Consider the following 13,969-nt stretch of genomic DNA (forward strand, 5'->3'; position numbering starts at 1 on the left):
CAACCTAGAAGGGCAGTAATTGTTCCTTGATAATTTGTCACCCTCCCCTCATGATGGCACCTGGGGCAAGCCGCCCCCGTTTTCCTATGCCCCTGAAGTGAGTAGAGTTTTTTTTTTAATCCCCCTGTGGGAGTATCCACACTGGTAGTCTGGCTTCTTTGAATGTGTTCTCAAGGCACCACAGTCTAAGGGGGCATTCATAAAATATGGATTAAATACTGGATCCATGCCATCTGCAGGGGACCCATGACTAGGAGTGCAAGTAACAACCTGCGTACAGCACTGCATCTTAAGTCATTATCACACATGACAAATGATTAGTCTGCTTTTAAAGGCATTTTAAATTTACATTTTAAACGCTGTGTGAAGTGTAATGTGCCCTATGTGCTGTGCAAATAGCATTTTAAAAACCCCAGATGAAAGGCACTAAATTCAATTCACAACTTTTAACAAATAGTGTGTGCAGTTTCACACTTTATGGGGTGTGTGGTTTTACTCTGAAAAGTCACTGGTTTTTCTTTGAAAAAATGACTATCTGCTTCCTGTTGACACTCAGAATAATTGTGCCTGACTACAGTATTGAAACTGTTTTTCTACTTTCCAACACAGAGATTTAAGGCAGCTAAAATGCTTTTTTCTCACCCCAAGAGCTGGAAGTTGTTGGAAAAATATATCTCTGCTTATTCCACTTTTGCCTCTAGTAAAAAGGTTCCAAGGGCTTTAACATTGTTTCAGAAACTTGCAAAAATCTGTTTGGCCAGAGTGACACAGGTCCATACTGATGTTACTTAAAAGGGGGAATTCCCCACCACTGTCCCACATCCCATGGAGAAAGCCTAATGCCTAGTTGTGCTTTACCATTGTTTTGATAGCTGTATCTGTCAATGAATTGAACACTAAATGAAAACTCATATCTGTCCCATAGGTCAGATGTGTTTTCTTTAAACCACATGCAAGCTTAGCCAATTCAACATTTGCTTGTTGCATTTGCAAAACTCAACAGGGGGTGGGGAGGAGACTTACCACTGTGGGCTTGCGATGTCACAAACCAAGCAGTGCAATCCATAGCCAGCTTCTGCCCCAAACTCACATGACACTTGTCTGCAAATTGGACTCTGGGGAGAAATGCAGTGAATGCACTTCCACAGCAGCTTTGCTAAGTGTCTGCATGTTTAGACATGGTGTACAAAGTTGGACAAAGGAAATAAGTGGATCCAGCATTTTTTCCCTTAAAATTAGACCTGTTACCTGATTAGGGATTAAAGATTTCTTAAACATTTCTTAAAATGTTTAGGGGTACTGAAGAAAATCCCAATTTTATAGTTCAAATCAGGAAAAATAAATACAGTAAATGGACAAAAGTACAAGGATTCACAAAATGTTTAAGGGTATGCGTCCCCCCAGAAAAAAAGCACTGAGTGGATCCCTCATGGAAAGTAAAGCCTTTCTCCAACCCCACACAAGAAGGAGCCACTACAAAATAATGGAAAAGTTTAGTTTAAGATCATTGGTTTAGTCTTAACTTGCTTGTACCTTTCTCATTTCAGAAATATTGGTTTTATGCATATGCAAATTTAACTGATAAATTAATATACAGCTTGTATAAATAATCCACTAACATTTCTTTAATCCCCAATCAGGTAACAGGTCTAAATTTTCAAGCTTTCACAAAATCCATCTGGACTTCTCAACATCACCAAACATTATTGACTGAAACATATACCTGACCCATTTGATGCCACTGGTGCAGTTTGTGTAAACACATTTGTTTGCTTGTTTGTTTCATAACATTTATACACGGCTTGATTGTAAGAAACCTCAAAGAGGTTTGCAAAAAGGCAAGGAAAGCAACAAGAAAATCAAGAAAAAAAATCATAGGCATACTTTAAAAGATACAGAAGTTAAAATACTAAAACATTAAAATTACCTCAACTTTCTAAGCATCTGGATAGGCTTGCCTAAACAAAAATGTTTTTAGATCCCAAAAAGAGTACAGTGAAGGCGACTGCTCTATCTCAATAGGCAGACAGTTCCAAATTTCAGGTGGTGCCACCCTAAATGATTTGAGTTCTTACAAATGATTTTGTTTCAGCAAGACTTGTTCATCTACATCCTATCTTTAATTATGCATCCCACTGGGTTTCCTGCAGCAATGTTAAGATAACTGATCTGTAATTTCCCAGATACCATCTGGATCTCTTTTTTAAAAATTGTTGTTACACTTTCCAGGTCTCAAGTATGGGGACTGATCTTAAGAAAAAAACATAGGTAAAGGTAAAGGGACCCCTGACCATTAGGTCCAGTCGTGACCGACTCTGGGGTTGCAGCGCTCATCTCGCTTTATTGGCCAAGGGAGCTGGCATACAGCTTCCAGGTCATGTGGCCAGCATGACTAAGCTGCTTCTGGTGAACCAGAGCAGCACACGGAAACCCCATTTACCTTCCCGCTGGAGCGGTACCTATTTATCTACTTGCACTTTGTGCTTTTGAACTGCTAGGTTGGCAGGAGAAGAAAAAACATACCAATACATGTTTTCTATTGGATCAGCAAAAAAAATTGGGTTAAAAACTCTCCGCTGGATGCCATCTAGACCTGTTGATTTGTCCATTTTTATCAACAAGACCTAGTCCTAGAACTTTGCCTCTTCCCACCACTATTTGCCTGCTTCTCAGACTCGCTTCCCATGGAAGTTAGTTCAGACACGGAGATCTGCCTTGTATCTTCCACTCTGAAGAAAAGATGGAAAGAATTCATTCACACAGAGCATAGTTAAACCATGCAGTTTGCTTCTGCTAGGTGACCATTCTCTTGGATGGCTTGACAAAAGGATTGGAGCAGTTCATGGAGGATAAGTATATCAGTGGCTACTAGCCATAATAGATAATTTCTACTGCCATAGCTTCTGAATGCCAATTGCTGGGTACCGCAAGTGGAGAGAATGCTTTTGAGGGTCCTGCTTTGCGGCTTCCTATAAGCATCTGAATGGCTACAGGATGTTTCCGAGCACAATTCAAAGTGTTGGTGTTGACCTTTAAAGCCCAAAACAGCCTTGGTCCAGTACTGAAGGACCGTCTCCACCCCCATCGTTCTACCCGGACACTGAGGTCCAGCGCCGAGGGCCTTCTAGCGGTTTCCTCACTGCGAGAAGCCAAGTTACAGGGAACCAGGCAGAGGGCCTTCTTAGTAGTGGTGCCCTCCCTGTGGAACACCCTCCCATCAGATGTCAAAGAGAACAACAACTACCATCCTTTAAGAAGACATCTTAAGGCAGCCCTGTTTAGGGAAGCTTTTAATGTTTGATGTATTACAGTATTTTAAGCCGTGGCTTAAGAGTGGCTGGGGAAGCCCAGCCAGATGGGCGGGGTATAAATAAATTATTATTATTATTATTATTTTGGACTAGATGCGCCTTTTTTTGTTAAATCACTTTTATTAATGTTCCAATAAATAAACATCCAATTAACATATCAAATAATAATCCAATTAAAATAAAAACCTAAAATAAAAAGACCAAATTATCATCCAAATTATAAACATTAATTTTTTGGGACTTCCCATAGTCTGGACCTTGAAGCATATCTCCAAATCTCAATCCTGCCGGACTAGATGCGCCTTTGGCCCAATTCAGGAGGACTCTTCTCATGTTCTTATTAATCTATTAAAGTGTCGTTAGGCTGCTTGTTGACTGGTTTTCATTTAAAACCCTTTTCAACCTTGCAACGTACGGAAATACAGAAAATTGCAGGCACCAGAAAGCTCAGTGATATTAGCTGGTCTCAGGCGGGTTCATAGAGGGCGGGACCCTGTTGCATTCCCAGTGTTGTTGCTGAAAATGCAATGGGACCTTCATCATTACACGCTCACAACTGGGCTCGGAAATAACTCTGCTCTTTTTCAACTGTTTGGTAAAACCCCCAGAGTTAAACCAAACCCCATTCCAAATCGAAGGAGAGATGATTTGGCGTGGTTCCTGCATCCTGGTGCACTTGCAGTCGGACGAGTATTAAAAACGTCCATAGCTAATGCAACAGGACTGGGCCCAATGAAACTGGGCCATTGAGGGATGCAGCGCGGGGAGAGGGTGGATGTGACCTGGGGAGGAACGTGAGTGGTGTGCAGAGATAGGCTGCATTTGTCCCTCAGGGTCCGAGGTTCCCCTCCCCTGTGCTAAGGGCACAGCTCTCCCTTGTGTGGGTGCGAATGCTCCAGGCACCACCTTCAACTGTGCTCTGTCCAGGGTTCTGACAGGCTATGCCTGGACCAAGCTTGGCTCTGCTGCTGTCACCTTCCCCTTGTGAGCCTCAAGCTGTGATGGAACAAGACAGCAATATCACTCCACACTCCCGGCCATGTTTTCATTCCAAATAGTGCTTTTCTTTAGCGGGCAAGCCAGCCATACTTAATGAACATCTGTCTTCTACTTTTTCTTCTTCAGGATGGCTTTGCCAGATACAGTGGTACCTCGGGTTAAGTACTTAATTCATCCCGGAGGTCGGTTCTTAACCTGAAACTGTTCTTAACCTGAAGCACCACTTTAGCTAATGGGGCCTCCCGCTGCTGCTGCGCCGCTGGAGCATGATTTCTGTTCTCATCCTGAAACAAAGTTCTTAACCCGAGATACTATTTCTGGGTTAGCGGAGTCTGTAACCTGAAGCGTATGTAACCTGAGGTACCACTGTATCCCAGAAGCAGCAATTGACAAATATGGCTAAACTATTGGAAAGGTTTTACTGTTCGACCCACTCTGCGGCTGTTTTGTTTTTAGCTATCTCTGTTTATCGCGATGTGGGGTTTTTCATTTCTCTGTCATAATTTTAATTGTGCAGCTTGTTGATATTACGTGTTGTGCCACACCCTAGCATCTGTGCAGAAGGAGGATGGGTTAGAAATATGTTTCATAATCAAAGCAAACGAATAAGATGCCTTAACTATGGGTGAGCTCGGAGTGAAGAAATGAACAAGGAGAATGCCGCCGTATAGAAAATGCATAAAATCTTTAATGTTTCCCAAAGCATGAGAAAATGTAAAACAAAATCTATAGAGATTAAAAACACATGATTAATATATATTAGCATAACAAGATGCTACTATAATTAAGTGATGGGTGCCAAGGCTGGAATCTCAGAACGCAGCATAAAATAAAGGATTAACAACGACATAAATTACATTCATGAATGTTCAATGAAAACACTCCACAGAAGTTTTGTTTTGTACCAAGCACAATAAGTTAGTTAATTTTAGAAAACATATTCCTTGGTTATCTGTGAGGGCGGCACATTTCCTCTGTCACTCTGAGTCAGCAAGGAGCTTCAGTGCATGTATCTCTACACTGAGAAACTGTGCATGCAGTTGTGTTCCGTGTGCGTTTGCGTGTTGTGTGGTTTCTCATCTGACCCAGATGCCAGTTCTGAACAGGTATTCCCAGTCCCATGAAAGGCAAAACGGTTTATCGGCTGTCAGTAGGGAAGCTGTGGGCTAAATGCATGATACCTACTCCCTCCCTGTTCCTTCTCTCCTGATCAGCATTAGTGCTAATTATGGCACCCACTTATGCATATGTATGCAAACGCATCCCTATCATCTTGCAACCTTTACTACTAAAAACCTGTAATTTCCGTTGTGCAGACTTTGACATTCATTGTCACTCAAAGTAGTGTGGTCTTTGTCTGCTGAACAAGTATTGCTGCATGAGGAACCATTTGCGCCCAGTCTTTTCTGTCAACTAGCAAAGCCACAGGCATCTTTTGATATGAGATTAATCTCTTATGATGGAGACTGAACTGTGTATGAAGTGTTTTCTCACATATTCTGCAGCACAACTGATATAAACAGTTCAAACAAACAATACAGTGCCCAGGTCCTTCCTCCATCCCACCCACCCCGCAAAGTGCATTAGAAGTTGAAAAAGCCAATGGTCCATCTCAAAGTGTTCATTTATTGGGGAGGGAGAGGTAGATCAAAGCAAGTAAGAGGACGTGAGGCCATGCAGACCTCCATAGAGGAATATTTGCATATTCTCCAACAATATTTAACAGAACAGCCCCTACTTTTCCACTACCTGTCTGTTCTTGTGGGAGGAGGTGAAAAAACTGTCTCTCTTATTTTGCCTTTTGGAGAGATATTGGGGATGTGTTTTAAGATTTGTATCCGTTTGAACTGCATTAAAATTCTTCAGGCTTTAGACCCTATCTCCAGAGCCTAGAACGTCGGAGCATTTTATGTGTGTGATGCAAATTAATATGCATGCATGCAAAAAGCCATCACGCTGCTTCGTTTCATGCGACAAGACAGCTAGCAAGGCAAGAGTGGGTGGGGGTTAAACGCACTCGAAGAGAACTTGTTGCAAGATTGTTCAGTACTTGTTACAAACAAAACTATCATGGTCAGGATAACTTAGCTGGTACAGCGTGAGACACTTAATCTCAGGATTGTGGGTTCAAGCCCCATGTTGGGCGACAGGTTCCTGCATTGCAAGGGATTGGACTAGATGGCACTCGTCCCTTCCAACTCTACAAGTCTATGATTCTATGGACAGTTTGCTAATGCAGCCTGCTTCTAAAGCCAGAACTTACTGTGTTTTTCCGTGTATAACGCGCCCTGTGTATAAGACTCAAAAGACTATTTTGGGGGACTCAAAATGAAGAAAATGGGGGAAGATTGTCCAGAGCTGTTGAGCTTCTTTTTGGGGGGGATTGCTGAGAATCACCTGCCTGAACAAGGCTTCCTATCACACACAATGCAAAAGTGAGCAAATGTCTGACCGCTCGCCGGCGGCAGCCACCTATCACCCGCCCAATTGCCGCTGCAACAGCAAATAAAAAAAAGCCATTTCCACAGCCACCAATCACACGCACTACCACCGTTGACAATCTCTGGCTTGCGGCACCAACCAATCACTCGTCCCCCCTCAGCACTACCCGTGTATAAGACAAGCCCAATTTTTAAGCATTGTTGTTGTTTAGTTGTTCAGTCTTGTATGACTCTTCGTGATCCCATGGACCAGAGCACGCCAGGCGCTCCTGTCTTCCACTGCCTCCCGCAGCTTGGTCAAACTCATGTTAGTAGCTTCGAGATCACTGTCCAACCATCTCGTCCTCTGTTGTCCCCTTCTCCTTGTGCCCTCCATCTTTCCCAACACTAGGGTCTTTTCCAGGGAGTCTTCTCTTTTCATGAGGTGGCCAAAGTATTGGAGCCTCAGCTTCACGATCTGTCCTTCCAGTGAGCACTCAGGGCTGATTTCCTTCAGAAAGGAGAGGTTTGATCTTCTTGCAGTCCATGGGACTCTCAAGAGTCTCCTCCAGCACCATAATTCAAAAGCATCAATTCTTCGGCGATCAGCCTTTTTTATGGTCCAGCACTCACTTCCATACATCCCTACTGGGAAAACCATAGCTTTAACTATAACTTGTCGGCAAGGTAATGTCTCTGCTTTTTAAGATGCTGTCTAGGTTTGCCATCACTTTTCTCTTAAGAAACAGGTGTCTTTTAATTTTGTGACTGCTGTCATCATCTTTCAAGTAAAAAAATTCTTGTCTTATACACGGAAAAGTACGGTACTGGTGAGCTAATGAACACAATGTATAACTGATAGAGAAGAGCTGTAATAGGCCCAGGATGCTTCAGGTGTGAGAACAGGGTATAGCAAGTACACATAAGTGTGACTAATTTCATCTGTGAAATATTTTAGAAGTGTATGCTTTGAGGAAACAAACAAAATAAGTTTGCAAAATGAGAACTGGGTGGTTGCCTGAATAATTTAATATTCACCATACTGGTGGAAGAGGGAAGTGGTTTGGAGATTTGCTTCCTCAACCTGATCGAGGAAAATAGTGACATGTCCCATCAACATTGCAATGCGTTCATTGTGAGACCTGCTTTACAGTTCAGAAGCTGGCGAGATAGCTTAACCAAATCGTTGTACCTATGCAGACAACAACCAATGTGAGGAATACATTTCACTCTTGCATCAACCACTTGGTGATTCAGAGTAGATGAAGCTCAGGCTGAAGGGAAATCCACAGCTAATCGTTGTCATATATGCAGCCTGGGGGGGAGGGGAAGAAATGTAAACGTAAATACAGTATGAAAAAGGCCTACCCTTGTTATAAAAAGAACACAACCAAAATAAAATACTTCTGTTTACTCAATCCCAAATCACTACAATTCTTCTGGACATGTGTAACGTACCCTCATCAGCGATATCATCATATATTTCTTCATCGCTGTAAGTTTAGAAAGAAGAAAGAAAATCAATTGGTTTAGTTACTTTCACATATATTAGGAACAGAGGAAGCTGCCTTATAGAAAAGCATGGCCCATTTGACCATATTCCATGGAGAATGGACCACTTGACCACGGTCCATTCTCTCGTTGTTCCGTGGCTGAGCCTTGAGAAAACCTGAGCTTATCTGAATTGAAGCTCAGGTAAGCAAAGCCTCTCTTTTCTGGCTTTTCTGTGCATCTGATAAGATCCTATGCAGTGGGTAAGATCATATTTTCACAAGGCACGGCCATGGAAAAATGAGGAAAGCTCTCAGACCCGGGGGGAATTAATTGGTATGCAAAAGAATCAAAATGCATATATAATAATAATAATAATAATAATAATAATAATAATAATAATAATTTGTACCCTGCCCATCTGACTGGGTTGCCCTAGCCACTCTGGGCAGCTTACAGCATGCATAAAAACATAGTAAAACATTAAACCTTAAAAAGGATGAACCCTTAGAATCAGATCCCACTTACCATATTTTTCTGTGTATAACACGCCCCTGTGTATAACACGACAACTATTTATGGGGACTCAAATTTATGAAAGTGGGGGAAGATAACCCCCGTGTATATGACGACCCCCATTTTTAAACACTATTTTAGAGTATAAAATCTAGTCTTATGCACGGAAAAGTACAGTATATATTAAAAAGGTATTAATTTGTTTTAGAAACCATTTAAATGTTTTTAATATAAAGAAGAAGAAGAAGAAGAAGAAGAAGAAGAAGAAGAAGAAGAAGAAGAAACTGGGCAACAGGTCAACAGGTGCAGGGCAAGACATACTGAATATGGAAAGGTAGAATTGGAAGGGACCGCGAGGGTCACCTAGTCCAAGCCTCCGCAATGCAGGAATCTTTTGCCCAACATAGGGCTCAAACCCACAACCTTGAGATTAAGAGCCTCATGCTCTACCAACTGAGCTATTGCGTTGCATATGCTGTTCATTTCAATACAGTGGTGCCTCGCAAGACGAAAAGAATCCGTTCTGTGATTCTCTTCGTCTAGCGGTTTTTTCGTCTTGCGAAGCAAGCCCATTGACGGATTAGCGGGTTAGCGCTATTAGCGCTATTAGTGGCTTTTAGCGGCTTACCGGCTTATCGGATCAGCTGATAAGCGGCTTAGAAAAAGGGGGGGAAGGGGGAAAAAACCCGCAGGAACTCGCAAGACATTTTCGTCTTGCAAAGCAAGCCCATAGGAAATTCGTTTTGCGAAGCACCTCCAAAATGGGAAACTCTTTCATCTAGCGAGTTTTCCGTCTTGTGAGGCATTCATCTTGCGGGGCACCACTGTACAGGATAAATGCTGAGTGGATTTGACCCAATATATTATTGCCAATAAACAAAGAACGTGATGATTAACACTATCCTTATATATAAAAAAAACAACAGGAAAAACACCTGGCTTTAAATTCTGAGAATTTCTTTTGTTTCTGTGAAATTTTCCAAAGGAACAACTTAGCAATATTCTATGGGAAAGTCTTCATTTACATAGCGTTGCCGAGGTGGTAGTGGGGTGGGCTTCCTTGTTTGGGAAGCAAAACCGTTTCACTAGCTTTGACCATACTGTATTATAAAAAGTTTCAAGATGAAAACATTGCACTTACTCATCCACTATGCAGCTTCTCCGGACATAACCATCTGTAAAATCAAATTATAGGTACATAGTTATCATCAGCTGAAGCTGATATCACTCTTCTGAGCTGAAAGAAAACCACGAGGCAGGAAGGTGAAAACGATAATGCAGAAAGGACACATGCCTTCTAGGGATTCTACCCCTAGCCTGTGAAATGTGTTGACATTTAGCTGGAACCGACACCCTGCTAACTGAAAGGAAGATGGTAGGTACGTATTATAGGAGGTATAAAGCACTGGTTTGTGAAATAAAAATCAGCAAATACCTCACCACCACCCATTCAGAAGCTTGTTTCTGTATTTTACCATCGTTGTCCAGAGATCACGCAAAAGGCTGTTCTCAGTGATGGTTGCTGCCATTGGGACGGATAGGGTGGAAGGCAGGGAGGCCAACAATAGGTGGCGCTAATGACAGGCATAGCCACCCCCTGGCAAGAGGCAAGCAGACCAAGGCTGGACCTGATGGACTAGCCTCCGCTGCATTTCGTAACTGACAACTTACCAGTCAGTGACTCACAATTCTACATGCTAGCAGCCTAAAGCCCCGGATACAGCCCTTCAAAGTGAAAAAGTGATGCTGTGCAATGATTCTCATTGCAAAAAGGGACAGAAGATGCTCCTCCGTCCCCACAGCAATGCATTGCACTTTCTTTGACCTCTTTCTTTTGATGGTTTTGCAAACTTGGAAAGGAAAATGCATACTCAGTGCTGATCAGTGTACTGAAGACTCATGCATCTGTCTGCCAGAGCAAAAGCTGTCTAGAGCAGGATAAGTTTGAATGGATGCGACAGACATTTTCAGAAATGTACATCAAGAGTATTCTATACCATCACCTATTGAGCTTGGAAATATTTTAACTTGCTATCATAAACCTTAATAAACACTGAGTAATTTTTTTAAAAAAACCTCTTCTCCTCCCCAGTCTTTTGTTGCTCTGCAGGCTGCGTTCTTGTCATCCACAGCGCTAGAATGATTTTTAAAAACAGGGGACAGGATTCTGTGCCCTGCAGCAAGGCTGCTTTCTCCTGCATGGAAGTGAGAATCAGCAATTGAACCGCTGTCACTGCTGTAGTACAAAAATAAAATCTGTCTGTCATGTTCCTGCTGTGCTAAGGGCCTTGGCAGAATTCCATGGCCCGCTTCCTTCAGAACTTTTCACTCAGAACTTCCTTCAGAGTGACTTTTCAAAGGACTATGCTTGACTTGCACATTGCAGCCTTTGTGACTCAGTTTCCCATCTGGAAAAATAGGAATAATGAATGATACTGTACTTTCTTTCTTCCACAGCAGCAGTTGAAAACAGCAAGGCAAACATTCTGAACCTGATAATGGAACTCCCTCGGTGGCCTTTGAAACCTGAGTTCCTGTCATTCATTTCAAGACAGGAAGACTTCCCCTTAAAGGAGGGACAATACCACAACTTCAGGACAACTCCCTTGGGGAAATGAGGTCATAATGAATGTATTCTATTCCCCTTTCCGGTCTCGCATCAAGATAATCTCTGCCATTAGCAAGCCTTTCAGAGCAAATCATCGATTTTTAGTGTCAAGGCCACACAAAATATATAAATCACATTGTGTTGTTTAGAGAGGATGTCTTTCTTGAGTGTAAGCTGGCAAGTCCCTTAAAGACAACCCATGTTAGTTTGTTTTTGTGTGTGAAGTGGTTATTGCAATATTGTCACTACCCAAAGAAGCAAAAGCCACTGGGATGTTTGTGTTGTTTGAGGTTTGCATGAGTAATGCCTGCTTCCCACCCACATTAGCAAACCCTGAAATCCAGAACAGTATATACGGGTCTTTACAATGCAACAGAGTACCAAATATGGTGCAAGTTTCTTTCCAGGGGGTTATAAACTAGATTGTCATGGGGGAAGTATCCAAAAGAGTAGTTCCTCTAGCATGAGGATTTTCCGCTTGTGCAACAGGACTTCCCGGTCCTCTCCTCTCCCTATGCCCCCCTCCATCTATTCCAAAGGGGACAGGCAGCCCACAGAACAAGGGGCATGCATGGGGAGAAGAGAGGGATGTGCAGTCCAATGTGCCCCAGTGGAACTACCATATTTTTCACTCTATTAGATGCACCGGACCATAAGACGCACCTAGTTTTTAGGGGAGGAAAACAAGAACTAAGAAAGCAACGCAAAGCATCCTAAGCTAAGAGGGAGTGCTCCTCCATCTTCGCTCAGGAGGCTTTGCGGGGCTCCCGTTGCTCGGTCCCTGCTCCTGCCAACCTAGCAGTTCAAAGCATGTCAAAGTACAAGTAGATAAATAGGTGCCGCTCCGGTGGGAAGGTAAATGGCGTTTCCGTGTGCTGCTCTGCTTGCCAGAAGCGGCTTAGTCATGCTGGCCACATGACCCAGAAGCTGTACGCCGGCTCCCTCGGCCAATAAAATGAGATGAGCGCCGCAACCCCAGAGTCGGTCACGACTGGACCTAATGGTCAGGGGTCCCTTTCCTTAGTTTGGCCCAAGCAAAGCACAGCTGCTCCCAAGGCATTTTGCTACCCAAGAGGACGGAAAAAGGCCCCTCCCTCAGAATTTCATGGACAGAAGATGGGTCTTACTTCAACACACGGGTAACAGGACAACATCCTTGGTTACATTTGGGTGGAGCGGGCTTGAGGGCATTTTAGGAGTCACAGGGCAGGCCACATGTTGCACACCCAGCTCTGCCCTCCATCATGTCCCCATCTCCCAGTATCTGTGGACTGAGGCAGGCACTTCACACTGCCTAACAATAGGGCCGGGTAAAAAAAGCTGGAAATGGCAACCTTATTTCCTAGCTATTTTACTGGCTGAGCGATGGCTTGGGGATTGGTTATGGTTATTATTATTTTTTTAAGATTTCAAATGCTGCATTTTACCCTGAGCCTCTGGGAAAGGGTGGGATACGAAACCAGAAATAATAACGAACCCCCTCAGTTGCCGACAATTTCTGTGGAAGCTGACAAGGCAGATGTTCAGGCCTTGTGAGAGAGGGTGGAGTTTGCTCAGTTGTTCTGCAGATAGCCAAGCCACATCATCTGTCATTAGTTTCACTATCAAAAAAAATGCGAAGAATGCCTGGTGGGGGGGGGATTTTCAATAGTTTTCTGCTCTCGTATGGCTGATCTGCTTTGAGGGGAATGAAAAGAAGGGCAAAATCCAGTAGCAGCACCTAATATTTTAAATATATATAAATTCTTAAAAATCTAGGTTACAGCCACAGTTTCATTATACACATTTGGAAATTGCCACAGTTTCATTATACACATTTGGAAATAAATGTGGGGTTTGTGCATTGCAGGAAGAGAGTCTCAATAATATGCATGGAAATTGAATGTGCCTGAATGTTTCTTCTTGGATATATAGAAAAATAAAGGAAATTTGCCTTTATTTTATAATCTGCATTAGAGGAATCTTTGCCCAGGAAGACACTGGGAGGATCTCCTTATCCTTCTTCACAAAATATCATGTTGTTGGCAGAAGCGACCGGACATCCTTTGTGAGTCCTCAGGGGAATGCTACCTCTTCCCCCTTTCTAAGAGATTTGTAGGCAGATAAAGTGAAAGGTCACAAGCCCCACTCCACATTCCTGTCATTCCACAACCCAGACTCTCACTGAGGAGAGGGGGAGAGAGAAGAAGAGGTCTTGTGGGCTGTTTATTGATCACTCATTCAGACATGTTTGCACAGGGTTTGCTGGAAAGTTAGAAAACGTTAGGTATTTATTGATAACGCATTCTTATTTATGTACCCTTATACCACTTCCAACAGTTGTGGCTTCCCTCAAAGTATCCTGGGAACCATGGTTTAAGGCAGCTGAGAGCTGCAGGGGTATGAGTAGTAAACTGTAGTTCTCAGGATTTTTAGGAGGGGGGCATGATAGTTAAAAAGATAAAGGGACCCCTGACCATTAGGTCCAGTCGTGACCGACTCTGGGGTTGCGGCGCTCAACTCGCTTTACTGGCCGAGGGAGCCAGCATACAGCTTCCGGGTCATGTGGCCAGCATGACTAAGCCACTTCTGGCGAACCAGAGCAGCACACAGAAACGCCATTTACCTTCCCGCCGGAGTGGTAC

General features: G+C 43.1%; 1 protein-coding gene across 1 annotated transcript in view; it reads right to left on the bottom strand.

Annotated features, from left to right (window-relative positions):
• Positions 1 to 4,978: 4,978 nt before the first annotated feature.
• FYB1 (FYN binding protein 1) overlaps positions 4,979 to 13,969 on the bottom strand; it is a 48,775-nt gene continuing 39,784 nt past the window's right edge. The window contains exons 17-19 of the mRNA XM_082191316.1: positions 9,879 to 9,912; positions 8,189 to 8,223; positions 4,979 to 8,045 (exon numbers count right to left, since the gene is read on the bottom strand). Of these exons, the coding sequence (XP_082047442.1) occupies positions 8,023 to 8,045; positions 8,189 to 8,223; positions 9,879 to 9,912 (92 nt within the window). The 3' untranslated portion in view covers positions 4,979 to 8,022. The remainder of the gene's footprint in view (positions 8,046 to 8,188; positions 8,224 to 9,878; positions 9,913 to 13,969) is intronic.

This window comes from Podarcis vaucheri, assembly GCF_965113315.1.
Source record: "Podarcis vaucheri genome assembly, chromosome: 11".
NCBI classification, from domain to species: domain Eukaryota; kingdom Metazoa; phylum Chordata; class Lepidosauria; order Squamata; family Lacertidae; genus Podarcis; species Podarcis vaucheri.